The 13,971-nt window shown below is 35.0% G+C and overlaps 1 protein-coding gene across 1 annotated transcript; it reads right to left on the bottom strand.

Moving 5' to 3' along the window:
* Positions 1 to 7,124: 7,124 nt before the first annotated feature.
* On the bottom strand, positions 7,125 to 12,444 carry LOC578949 (NADH dehydrogenase [ubiquinone] 1 beta subcomplex subunit 7). Its single transcript, XM_779085.5, has 3 exons — positions 12,266 to 12,444; positions 9,367 to 9,535; positions 7,125 to 8,187 (listed from the first exon to the last, which is right to left on the bottom strand). Exons 1-3 carry the CDS (start codon positions 12,375 to 12,377, stop codon positions 8,088 to 8,090), a joined length of 381 nt encoding a protein of 126 aa, XP_784178.1. The 5' UTR covers positions 12,378 to 12,444; the 3' UTR covers positions 7,125 to 8,087.
* Between the last annotated feature and the right edge of the window lie 1,527 nt (positions 12,445 to 13,971).

Here is a 13,971-nt window from a genome sequence, read left to right as displayed (position 1 = left end):
AACTCTTTAAAAGACAGGGGGCCTTGGTCTCGTGAGCTCATAGGACTTCAGTCAAGTATATCTATTAAGCCCATCTGAGGAAAGCATGAAAATCATGCCAATGTCTTTCTAGACAGGTTCCACAGCACAAAATTTCTCTTAGAGAGAAGCAGTAAATTTGAACACTGTAGACAGTTGGCCTTTATAGGGATATGGTCATGAAGTCTCTTCAACCATTTAAAAAGGTGTTTGGTTTTTGTTGGGGGTGGGGTACTCTTGATCTTCTAGACCCCCTGTAACACAAAGCTTAGCAATCAATCATACGATTGATTTTTTGCTATTGATTGCGTTGATCACTATGAGTGTAATATCTATCGCAAAAATCAATTGTACCATCAATTGTACCGTCAATTGCTAAGCTTTTTGTTACGGGGCTATGGACGTTTGATCTTGAGAACTTATGGTCAACTGGGGAATTATCATTGTTTTGGGGTTTTTTTTAATAACCTTTTTAAATGACTGCACATATATCTTACCTTTTGACTAGTTATTTATGTATCCTCACTTGAACCATGTCTTGAAAATACTTCACTTGAACTTGAAGCCTTTTTAAATTTTTATTGATGTGTCACAGTGTGTGAGGTTGAGATGAAAATTCATTTTTATATTTGTAGTGATAATCTTTTTCTTCAAGATTGTTGAACAATTAGTTTATGGCGGGATATATTTTTTTCATGATGCTGCACTCTTTTTGTACAGTGAATAACATTTTCTTAGTGTTAAATTTCACACAGCATACACAATGTATTAAAGAGAAGGTTGAGTTCTGGGGAGAGGTGGAAAATAGTTTGTGAGCGTTATCATTGTTATTATGCAAGTGTGGAAGAACGTCAGAGAAAAAATATTTCCTCAAAGAACATGGCTCTTCAAATGCCTTTATATTCTAAATATGAAAATTAACAGCTCAAAAATGTGGCCCGATTTCCAGCCACATGTTTGTGTACTCCCTTATACATCTTTATGTGTACAGCGCTTGGTACTTTACCAAGACTTGGCCTAATTTTCTAATCATTTTGACGACTCCAGAATCTTGCAGTACACAATGATACTTATATGCTAGATGATCAACCTTTCCTGACCGATTCCACACCATTTCTTTCACAATGCAATCGCATAACCAGAACTCAACTTTATCTTTACGTGTTCAGTCCAGAGTATTGTCACTTGTTATATGAGAACACACCCATCACTGCAAAAAAGTGATAATATATATTTTTTCAACTTTTCAGTGAATTCCCATTCAGATGTGTATTGTATTGCTATATTCATAGTTTATTTTGTGCAAACACAAAATCAAATCCTGTATTCCTAACTCCTTATCAACAGAAAAATTACTGATGGTACTCGCCACTTTTCATCTTTTATTTAGATTTTTGAAAAAATTCATCTCATATGATATAGAATATAGACAACAGTGATATCGATGATAAATTAATGAAATAGTCAATTATTTATGAACTGATATATTGTTTAAGATTTGAATCTCGTCATGAATACATCTCGGTCAATGCGTAACAGCTCCAGAATTTAAGAAACATGAACAAGAAATTACGCAATTATTAATCATCTATTGATGTTAATTTTTATGAAAATCTATTTTGATACTGATCTAGATTTTGTAAATTATAATGCATCTCAGTCAAAGAGATGCAAATGTTTGAATATAAATTATTAAAAATGTATGGTTTGGATAGAATTATTTTCATAGATGCAGTTCTTTTGTTCTAATAGAGCTAATAGAAATACATGTACCAGTATAGGTAATTAAAAAAATATATAGATTTGCAAGATGCAGCAATTGGGAGCAAAACAAAAGTATTATAATGAATATAATTCATTTCATGGATGCTCTAGCATTTTAAAAAACAAATTCATGAAGGAACTTAAGATTCTTCCAAGGTACCATAGAATTTTTTTTTTTTTTTTAAATTGAGAAGCATTGATGCAAATTGATTTTATTGAATCAATATTGTATGAATCCTACCTCGTGTGTATATCTTATGAAAAGAGTTGACCTTTTCACATAATTCATTTTAGGTATAAAATTGGAATGGCAAGTATTAGGTCAGATTGTGAATGTGACATGACGCTAAATTTTATACGGTAGAGTTATAGTAGATATTGGGAATTGCTTTTACATGTGCAATGCATGTTTGATATATCGTGAGAAGAGCAAGGAAGAGAGATATACTAACAGCTTTCCATCTTGCCATTTTCTGATTGAATAGCAAAAATATAACAAAAGCCATTAGCGGAGAAAATAAATAGAAACGGGTGGAACAAAGCACAACATCATCGTCACAATCATCATCATTTATTAAACTCATCATTTTCACTCTTGTGAGGGGTTACTGACTTTCGTTTTGCACCATGATGACCTCCTTTTCTTGTCTCGAGCATCCTCCTCATTTAGACCATCCTTACTGCTTTCTTTCTTCGCCATATCTTTCCATGAAATCTTCCATCTTCCTTTCCCTCTTATGCCACCCACTTCCAGATCCCACGCTCTTTTCACTGGTTCATCATCTTCCCTTCTCAACACATGACCTATCCATCTCAATCCACTTCTCTTTACCACTTCCACCATTTTTTTGAAGACCTATCTTTTCCAATTTGGGAGGTGAAATCACAACCTCTGGTTGGCTTGCGAGAAATAGCGGGAAGCTTGGTAGTTTATTCTGCAACTTTCACTCACTATTGATTACGAGACAAAAAGCATTGGTATATCTCTCTTCAATGCTATTCGTTGATTTTGTAGTACTAGCCATTTCTTTATTATGACAAACATCACAGTCTGTTCTAGATTGTGTACATTTATCCTTTCTGTATATTTATTGGAAAACAGGCTATTCTTTAATTTAGGCCTTAACAAAAAAATGTTGTGTTGCCCTTGAGATGCCAGAACCTTTTTTTTTCTTCCCTCAAAACAGTGACCATCGCCCAAAAAACTAAAAACCGGGAACATCGCCCAAATTTTGCAGGTTTCTAGCTAGTGCAGTGCATGGTATACACATGTACACGAGGCTGGGGTCTACCTGTTTACCCTAGCAGGATTTTGAAACTAGGGCAGAAGACGAGTGAGAATTTGGGAATAATTTGATGATTTTATGCATTTATATCCCATATAAACAAACAAAATACATATTTTGTATCCATTAAACATTTTTTCTCTCAAATTTTTTTAAAACTAAAAAGCAGACCGTATTTTTAAAGATTTTTGGGTCGAAGAGCAATACAATATCTTTTTTTTCATGCCTAACTTTAAACTTTTATTTCTGATTTTTTTTTTGCTGCGATGGGGGATAATCTACCTCTTCCTGTTCATGTACATCTGTTCTGTTTGAGCATCTGCTTGCATAATGTCATCATGAAAGTCTTTATGGTTGGATTAGCATGTGTGTGCATTTAGAGTGGTGACTGGCTCGGAGGCTCCAAGTGAAGCGAACGATGTGCATTGTAATTGAACAAGCCACTTCGTATACAACACTTGTACAAATGACCCCCAAATATCCACAGATATTTTACGCAAAGGAGACGGCCCACTTTGTCCATCTTGGAATAATCACTGCGAAAGTGATGGAGGCCGGTATCTCATGAATACCTTTTGTTTTCTCCTCTTGAAAAGAATACTTCCACCTGAGTATCATTAAATGTAAGGACAGTGCATAAATGAATTATGATTATGTGCTGAACATGTGTCCAGTAGTCGGCTTGTTGGGTTTTACAGTTTTGTATAAATGACCTTTATCTGCCCATCCGCAGCTGGTATCGCCAAGGTGGCTTGTTACGTGGGAGAGTAAATGCAGTATTCATAGAGCCCAGTCGATTAATTTAAAACTATTCTGTGTTACAAAGGGATATTGAAATGTATTTATTTTACGAAATTAAGCATTTTGATCGGTTGATGTATCTGGAGAAAAAAAAAGTTATTATATAATGTATATCTAGTAAATTAACTTTGAGTATATTATATAGGTAGTGAACACAATGCCTTCTAATGCCCTAGTGTCCTTTGAAAAGACCTTAATCTACATTTGCCTCCCTCCACTCGGTAGAGCTTGAACTTGAGATAGGTGTGGGTATTGATAGGAAGGAATCCTTGAATGCCTTGAGTACCAAAATTGGTAGCCTAACTAGATGCGGGAGTATTATTGGAGCACCTTGAGTAGTGGACGTGGGCCGGCACTATTAAAATATCCAGTATTACCATATTATTACATGTATTGGAATATCTCATTTTTTATAACATTTATAACATTTTCTGAGAGGAAGGAAAATGGGCCTTTAGTGTATGTAGGATTGGGATTGCCATTTGTAACTGTTGGTATAGAACTTGAAACAAATTGGATTGTTGAAACCTGCGTGACCGAAGTTCAAATTCTGCATGATTTGAATAGCTCTAGTTGTTTATTGTGTTCTTTTGATCTACACGGAACAATATTGGAAAAAGATTGAGGTCTTATATTTTAAAAAATGTTGATGATGTCTATGACTCTCTATGTATTCCTGGATGCCTTTCGATACTATAATATTTGGTATTGTGTAATCCTGATTCAACGGTGTAATTTCTGTTGGTTCGTTACCAGATGAGTGGAGTTTCAATTTTGTGAATCCAAAGGGAACTCCACTTTACTCTGCAAAATTAATTCACATATTTTCCCTGAATGTGATTCAAAGATTATATTACTTACAGTGTAGGTGCTAAAATATGATGTATTTTTATGATTCTTTCATAATTGATTTGTAAATTGTCCATATTCAAATTGTGATGTTAAAAATTTGTATATTTGATATACTCTTTAGCATTTTTTGCTGCAAGCAATTTTATAGAGATACATATAGACCTTCCCAACTTGTATAAGTTTTAATATATTTCTTTTTGATTCCTTGGATTTTACAAAGTCAGACTTACACCTGCATGTATCATGTATTTTAGTTTCATTTTATTTTATTTATTATTATTATTGTTTTGACTCGGATGTGTTCAAAAGAACAAATCAGTCTTTTTTTACTCAATTTGAAAAATGATTGTGACGTCCTTTTAAAGCACTAATAGTGCCTTAAAAGGACGTCACATTGTAGCAGTCCACTACATGTATGTCGACGTGCAAATTCAAAAGTCACTAATGTAAGCTTGCTGCCTTTTTAGTTTTTAAGGCTGATTCTGAAACCAATTTTGTTTTTCTTGAGATTCAAAGTACTTGCACATTTAGTAGATATGTCATAATGGTGCAATATACATTGCAATGTGTACTTCTCACTAGAATATAAATACATGTATGATGGTCGACTCCTGCATGTGCATGGCATGTTATACAAAACATGTACATGTATGCCATGCATGAATTGAGCAAAAATAGATGTTAAGTATCGTATTTTGAATGTGATTATAAGATATTGAAATTGAATATACAAATGAATCATAGTGCCGCTATTTTTATATGGAAGTAAAAAAATGCTACAACCCATATCGACATTAGAAAATCTGCTGCGCATGTATGTTTTTTGAATGTTGGAATGGAATGTTTCCATAATGTGCAACAAATTCTTTATCAGCGTACATGTAAATCATGCAGATATTTAAAAAGAAAATCACATTCGTTTTCTGAACTGTTTTTTATGCAACTTGTTTAGGGCGTGCAGTGATTTTGATAAAATAGGAATCCTTTTTTTTCCTGTAACTCTCCTATTCTGATTACAGTACGAGATGAGAAAATGACACTTTCAAATTTCAACAGCATCCAGGGCATAGTTTCACAAAACCATTGTAAGTACAAGTTCACGGACGTCCCATTGAAACACGTGTTAAAATGAATACACGCATATCAGTGGGTCGTCTGCGAACTTGTACTAATGATGGGTTTTGTGAAAGGCTACCCTGCTTTTTGATGAGGTAGCAAAGGTTACCATATGGCTAAGGGTATGCCACAATTTATCCAAGTGTGTGAAAGAAAGAAATTGTACATGTTTTTATAAGGAAATCTCTTCCTAGGATTTTAGAGAAGGGGGGGGGGGGGGAGGAATCCTGGAAAAAAAAATTTACACAATTTTTTTCTCCCACTGAAAACTTTCACCGATAGATTGGGGATGATACATGATTGCTTGTAATTGTTATCAGTTAAATTGAACAGCCCTTTGCAGCTATGTTAGCCAAAATATGTTTATCTGTTAAACCTTGAATACATCATGATCGTGTCTTTGATATTCATCCATGTTGCCTTGTGCCTTTTTATGTAGACTTGTGGCAAACACCGCCAGATACTATCATTTGCACCTCTTATGCATGGTGATTTAGTACATGTATCAATCACTTGAATAAATTATAAAAAATCATTGCCTCATACACCATTTTCTTCTGGTTTCAGTTTGTTTGTCTTGAGAGAATTGAAAAGGGAAACATGCTGTATTGCATTCAGGCAAAGAAAATGGTATTGCAAGAAAAAGAAAAAAATGCCCTTAAGTGAATTCATCATGCAGAAGTAGAAAATGTCCTGTAAAAAAAATGTTGGGACTGGTAAGCATTTAACATGAGCTCATTTAATTCCCATTTTACTGTTATACCAAATTATTAGTGTTGGAACTTTCGGTGTAAGTGTGATCACGTGATGTCAATAAGAATTTCTTTCGGTCTTTACCTGAGCTTGATAGTACTGGTAAAGATAACTTGTATGTTTATGTCTTTCTTAGATGTTCTCTGTACGTTTCCATGGCAAGTATTTCACAAATCGAGGCTTTCTGTAAATTCCATGAGGTAGCCTTACTGAAAAGGCTGTTGATATATTCTTCCATCAAAAGAATTCACCCCGATTGGGGATGATAGATGATTATAATTGTTATCAGTTAAAAAGGACAGCCTTTTTTTTACAGCTTAGTTAGCTTTTCATCATTAAACAGTGTAAACGGCAGAATGAACTGCCTAGCTTCCATCTGAATGCCTCATAAGCAGGTTCTTTTGATGAAAGAATATATCAACAGCCTCTTCAGTACAGCTACAACATTGTGTTACCAAAAGCCTCAATTTGTGAATATGTATTTATATGAAATACAGCTTATCCTATAATAAAGAAACATTAATACCATTGCGATTATCCTGTAATCTTCAAAGATTTTATTCATTCCAAACTTCAGAGCATTCATCCACTGTAAACTAAGAGCATAATGTGTCTTAGAATATGACTCTGACAAGTTTACTAATTTTAAGCTTCTTGGAGTAACCAGGGCAGGGGTTCTGGAGGGAAACGTGCATACATTTAAACAACTGGTAAATGGGTCAATTGCTTGCAGGAATTATAAAGGACCACTACTGAAGAATGATTAATTTTCCAAGGTATCACTCTCAGCATTCCATTGTCAATATGACAAATGTACAATCTATGCAAGCAAGCTCATTAACAAAATCTGTGAACAGAATTGAAAACTAATCCAATGTTAAAAGTGGGAAGCTCTCAAGTTATGACTGTTAAGCAGGAAAGTTACTGAAATGCCTCCCTAAAAAGATACAACACACAGATCAATAGTTAAAAGATCAGTTGAATCACCATACCATATCAATAATCATCTCTTTATCCCGATCTTGCAATAACAAACAATTGCTTATCATTATCAATTCTTTGTTCTACTCAAATGGTCAATTTCATTTATGAGTCTTGCACACTGTGCATGGGCCCTTGGAGGTAACATATGAGAAAACAGGATATAAACACATGTCACTGTTTACTCATTACTCTGCTTTCTAATAACAGAATGGGTCCATACAGTGAGAAAACAATAACACTGTAAAACCCAAAACTCTCTCCAACACGAAACTTTCACAAATTACCAATATTACAAACATCCTTTGTTGCAATGTAATGTAGTTATTTATCAACAAACTTGCACAATTTGTGAAAGTTTTGGGTAGGCGTTGTGAGAATTCCAGGTTTCACATCAAATTTTTACAAAGCTACACACTGTGACACACCACATGTGAATAGTATGAAGTTTCAAATAGAGACTCTGTTGTATAAATTGCATTTCAAACACATTTCCAGTAGCCTAGGTAGGCTTTTTCAATCTTCTAATGCCTCTCTCTCCGCTACCAGCCTCTTCCTCTTGCCCCTCTCGAGCAGCCTCCTTTCCCTCTCGTATTCCTTCATCCTGATGACAAAGCTGTGAAGGAAGGATCAAAGAGAAAAGGAACAGACAAAATAAAAGAAACTTCATTTTATTTACTTCATTGAGTATCTTCACTGGTTTGCATTACATTCAGAAGAATGCAAAATGTTGTGACCCCCCCCCCCTTTTTTTTTGGGGGGGGGGTTGGGTAAGGTGAGGAATTATGTAATTGTAATCTTGGTGTGCAAGAAAATATTTAAATATTTATATTCTTACTGACTCAGCCCCCTCAAAATTTGTAGCTCATCACCCCACTGACATCATTAAATGTAATCATCAAAATGGTAATTCGCCCCGCTTGTCCCTTTATACACACTAAAGAGGCTTATATAAGTACAACCCCTTCCTCTTCAAACTTCAACCCCCGAATACTTCCTTGTGATGCGAGTGCATTATACAAATAAAAATCATCTTGTAATAATTACTGGATTTATCTAGCACGTAATAGGAAATACTGTCTCTCGGCACTTTGCAGATATTATTACCCTGGTCATCAGATTCAGATGTACACCATCTCCACTCCCCTAAGGAGTATTCTTACCATATGGTCATTACTAACACAAAGGTTTTTATCATCGCACCAGGTCCCCATTTCTCTCCTGGGTATGGAGTAGCAAATAATGCCTTGCCAAAGGACACTGGTGCCAGGCTTCTTTTCAGCAAAAAAGAATATGTTTAGAGATATGTTTAACACTGCCTTGCCACAATTGTATACTAATACAACTGTAGCTCATTTACAGATAATTCAGCTGTCTAGGTGCCCTTGACCCAGACCTGCCAACCTCTGGAGTTCAAAAACTGTATTCTTTAATCCCAAAAGTTGTATTTTACTGACAAAAATTGTATTTTTAAAAAACACACGGATCAATGCCTCTTACAGTTCCTACATACATGTACAGGAAGAATTTTGTTTAATGGATCATTGATAGAATATGCATGATTTCGCTATAACTCACTGGTGTGTCTGATGATCGGGAACCAATGAACAACCCAAAATTGCAGATTTTTTCATTTTTCATTTTTTTGTGTGGAAAATTGAATTTTATGGAGGAAAATCTCACTGTCGTATTTACTTCTAAAACTTGTACGAAATATGATTAAAATCATACTGGTTGGCAGCTCTGTTGACCCATATTTTTGCTTGTTAAGAGCTGTGCATCACATAAAACTCACTCTTCATATTCGCAATGATCATATTCATGTTTGGCGTGTCGGCAGTTGAGGAGATTGGGGAAGTTGTCCCGGCGGCATTTCAAGAAAGCTATGTAGAAGTGAGCGCAGAAATCCCGCTTGTCCATGGGTACTCTGGCCATGTTCATCTCCTCCTGGCTAGCGACCATTTCTGGAAGAAGACAATGCACACACAGATTGTAAAATAAATTCACAACGTAATGAATACATGCTCTGGTGGTTCCAAATATTGGTTGCCAATATTCATGTTTAGGTCATATCATTTATAAGCCTACAAATTAAATCTTAAATGTAAACAAATTGTTTCGATTTTTCACAGATTTTGATGCAGTCCATGATTGTGTCTGTGCATGTAATAAGTTGATTTACATGTTTTCCCGTCTAAGCAATTTAAAGATAAACTTGAGTTCTTGTAAAAAAAAGAGGGTGAATTCTCAAAGAATCAAACAAAACTTCCACCGAATGTTCAAGATTACAAATAAATGTCATTTGCCAAACAATTTTGGTAGAAAATGTATACTGGCTGAGTAATGAGCATAGAAAGTTAAGGAAATCACGGTAAGTACTCACGGCACCATTTGTGTACCGTACAGTCCCATATATATCTTTCTGTATACAGTGCTTGTTACTTTACCACGGCTGGGCCAAATTTATCATGATTTTGATGAACCTTGCAGTACACACCAATAATTACTTACATGCTACATGATCAACTTTTTCTGATCCATTCCACACCTTTTCTTTCACAATGCAATCACATCAACTTTATCTTTAATTTTGAAGATCTTTATTTTCTTTTTTTGTACAAATGGGGCTGTAGTACCATACACAAATCGTGGGTGGTTTACTTTCATTTGAAAAATCTGTTTATCACATTTTCAAGCAGAGCCAAGTTACTCCTTTTGCAGAAAATTTAAACATAGAAAAACTGGTAAAGTATACAAAAAAAACCCTTCTTGAATACCGGTAGACTGTCTGACTGTCTCCCAAATAGGCTACCGCAAATCTGGACAAAAAGCTTTGGAGACAGCCTCCAACCAAGCACATTATTAATTCTGCTAGAGGGGAAGTCCATGCTGATATTAAGTTGGTTTTTAAAAAAGCAGAAAAATGAGAGAAATAAATGAGTGAAAATTACATTACAGTAAGTATCAAATTGGCAACTCGTAAACAGCTTTTTTCATGTACACCACATGTATTTCTGCAAACTCTTGTTGTGAGAGGTCATCATTTTTGTAATGTAAATCACGTGTTCGCTCAGACATCAGGGGGCCGTTTCTCGAAACCAACTCCATGACAGTCATATATCTTTGTCGGCGACCTACGGAGATGTCATGAAGTGGATAAACCGTTTCACGAAGCCATGACAGACATGATATCGATATATCGCGATACTAGCAGCTCAAGAACATAGTCTTTGTCACGATCCATTTGATTTATCACGAATAACCCAAAACAAGTTTTGGGGCTAGAATTGTTCAAAAAGAAACATAGACTATACATATAAATTCTCCTAAAATAAATAACAAATAGTGTTATTATCAAATGTAGATCATCAAACGATTTGCATATTTCTGTAAAGATTCTTAGATTGAAGAAAAACCGGTGAGTGTTTTTTTCTCGACAATCCAATCAAAAGGTAGTTGAAGGATACCGTAATGTGATAGTTTATCAATACATACTTTTTTTGTTTATTGTGACAAGGAATTTTAGGCAAAATACCTTTTCTCAGCCAGTTTTTATTCTAGAGTCTCATAAATACTCGTTATATAATTGATTTGATATTAAAAATATAATTTGGAAGAAGTTATTAGAGAGGGAATGATAATGCAAACAGGCCCCAAAGGTATATGGTATCTAAGAAAAGACTATGGATCGACTATGGACAACGGTGTGTAACATTCTTATCCCTTTTATGTATATGTTATAGTTTAATGATTTGTGATTTAATGTTTATATTCAGCTTTTTAAAATTTCTGTATAATTTGTATTATCACTTCTTTACATTTGCATTTCGTATGCCCGAGAATTAATTACCGAACTCGTCTATATTTTTCTCAAAATGATAGCGTAACTAATCATACATTTCGCGGCCCATGGAATGGCAACAAACTGACTTTACAGCAATTAAAAAGATATGACGGGTTCGGAGCAGTGACAACTCGCTTGTCGCGGTAGTTGTCGCTCATCTTGGCAAAGACGGCTTCGTGAAACACTTTGCTGACAAGTTGCGTGACAGTGGCGAGATGTCGTTGATCTTGTAGTTATGACGGTTTTGAGAAACGGCCCCCAGGAACACATGGAAGGAGAGCAAATGACGAAATGTACATCACTAAGGTATCAAATTTTAACATTTTCGTTAAATTTTGACCAATTTCAAAGTTATGTACGAGTAGAAAGAAGAGTTTACAAGTTTTATCAGGTGCATGGCCATGGGTGATTACAATTACAAACAAATTTGATTGGGGTCTAGCCTACACGATTTATTTTTTATAGGCCTAAAAGTTAGATCTAACAGTTAGATCTAAATCTTCCGACATGGAATTTTGTTTGGATGTTTTTTTTTTATACAATGAATCACTCTTCATGGCTCATGCAGGGGTATGATTGCCGAATGCCAATTAAAGCTAGATGACATCAATATCATATTTCATTTCATCACCGAGCACTTAAAGCTAATTAAATACAGATTCATTATTAAACAAAGAGTCAAAGAGTCAAAATGCGGAGAGGGTCTCCAGCTTCAGCTCACAACGTGAACGTTGCGCGCTGCCGCTCCGCTGGCGTGGCGCTGGCCCGATCCCTGTAACAACTCCACGGAGTTAGCCATCTCAAACCCCAAGTCAAACCACATTTAAAAGCTCAATTTAAGATGCATTACCCCTCTCTGGCCTTCCGTCTGGGAATCCATATTCCGGATCAAATGTAGGGAGATTGTTTAGATCAGGTGCTGTGTCAGGATTTGTAACATAAGCCGTCCACATTTGCCCCATTTTCGGTCTCTTTTTCGACTTCGACCACTCCAAGAAAGATGACCGAAAATTGCAACTCTTTACAAGGGCGCCCTCAATGATCCTAGGAAAAATTTCCACTGAACTCGTGCAGTGTATAGCTAGCTCAATGACTAGTGGCTAGCCCGGGGTGGCTAGAAATAAAAATATATTCTAATAAATTGTAATTGTAGAGATCATTCAGTAAAACTATCCAACATTGTAAATGAAAAATAGTAGCTCTGATGTAAAATGAATAAACGGAATTGTGGGATGGCCTAGTCTATCTGTGATGGATGTTTACATTTAACAAAGTAACTTGAATATTTAGGCAGGAAAAGAAAAGAAAAACTATTTGGGTACCGGTACATTTCATATCGAATTTCCCATAGCATTGTGGAAAGGGTTTTCCAACCATGATAGCTAGTGGTCTAAGTTGTCCTGTGAAGTAACAGTGCAACTATGCAGAGAAAGTGCATGATTATTTGTGAAAATGTTGAAAGAGTGCAACAAATGAGAGTTGATTTTGTTTATAAAGTTTTCATTTGGTAATTATCTATATTTAATTATGGGGGGGGGTCTATTTCATAATAACCATCTCGTTTTTGGGATGTTTAAAAAAAAAAGTGAAACACTTTAAAGTTACTTCCTAGGTTTTCATGAGATTTGTTATCTTTATCACATAAACTCAGTCTTGAAGTGTCAAAAAGTAGAACTTACCATATTTTCATGAAAAAAGAAACATTGAACGACTTAATTGCAACTTTGAATTTTGCATCTTGAATTGTTTTTGAAATAACATATAGAAATGAAATTATTTCAGAAGTATGAAAACTGTCTGATTTTCTTAAAACCTCCCAGGTCTGTAAAGGAATGAATATTGGTGCATATTTATTCATTTATTATAAATTTGATGCATTTTTTAAAATTGATTATGACATTGTTTTTTTAATCTGAATCACATTACCTTTTTTAAAGCCCGTCTGTACTAGTTTGGCTAGAGGGGATCAATCCCTGCAAGGTCACTGACAGGTGGTTATCTCATCAAATCAGCTCTCAATTAACATAAGAAAAAGAGGATCATGGGGGACAAACAGGTACCGATTAGGCATTGTTTGCTATATAGAGGGCGCAAGTAGTGCAGTGGGGCTTTAATAATTTGTATGGTAATTTTCTTTTCATTTTTATCGCTCTGATCTCACAAAAGGATAATAACACAAGACATCACTGAAAACACTTAAAGCTTCATTTTAATGTATATGCAGTCTGATACTTTATTTTTTCACATTTATAATCTCTTTCTCCTCCATCTGTCCATCTAAATCACATTTATTCATTCACATCCATTCACAGCATGTTGCTCAATACACATAACTAGACCTACACAGAAAATATCAATATATATATAGTTTTTTTCATAGTAATTTATCTCTTTTGGACAATACATTCCTATTTTTTGATGTACAAATGCTATAATTGTTCAGATCAACATATACTATCAAAGTCTACAAATATAACCATTTAAGATTCACCTGACCACAAGTACTTTATGACTATTACATAGTTGAATACCAAAAGGGCATTGTGTGTCTATAGC

This window comes from Strongylocentrotus purpuratus, unplaced genomic scaffold (genome assembly GCF_000002235.5).
Source record: "Strongylocentrotus purpuratus isolate Spur 01 unplaced genomic scaffold, Spur_5.0 spur5_scaffold_3, whole genome shotgun sequence".
Lineage (NCBI taxonomy): Eukaryota > Metazoa > Echinodermata > Echinoidea > Camarodonta > Strongylocentrotidae > Strongylocentrotus > Strongylocentrotus purpuratus.
The sequence above is the reverse complement of the archived record's forward strand: the minus strand, read 5'-3'. Positions and strand labels throughout refer to the sequence as shown.

What these genes read in the sequence shown, in the direction of transcription:
- LOC578949 (XM_779085.5), bottom strand. Translation starts at nt 12,377, where the DNA reads ATGGGGCAAATGTGGACGGCTTATGTTACAAATCCTGACACAGCACCT. An exon ending in AGACGGAAGGCCAGAGAGGG is followed by an intron (nt 9,536 to 12,265) that starts GTAATGCATCTT and finishes GTCTTCTTCCAG; the next exon opens with AAATGGTCGCTAGCCAGGAG. An exon ending in GATCATTGCGAATATGAAGA is followed by an intron (nt 8,188 to 9,366) that starts GTGAGTTTTATG and finishes CTTCCTTCACAG; the next exon opens with CTTTGTCATCAGGATGAAGG.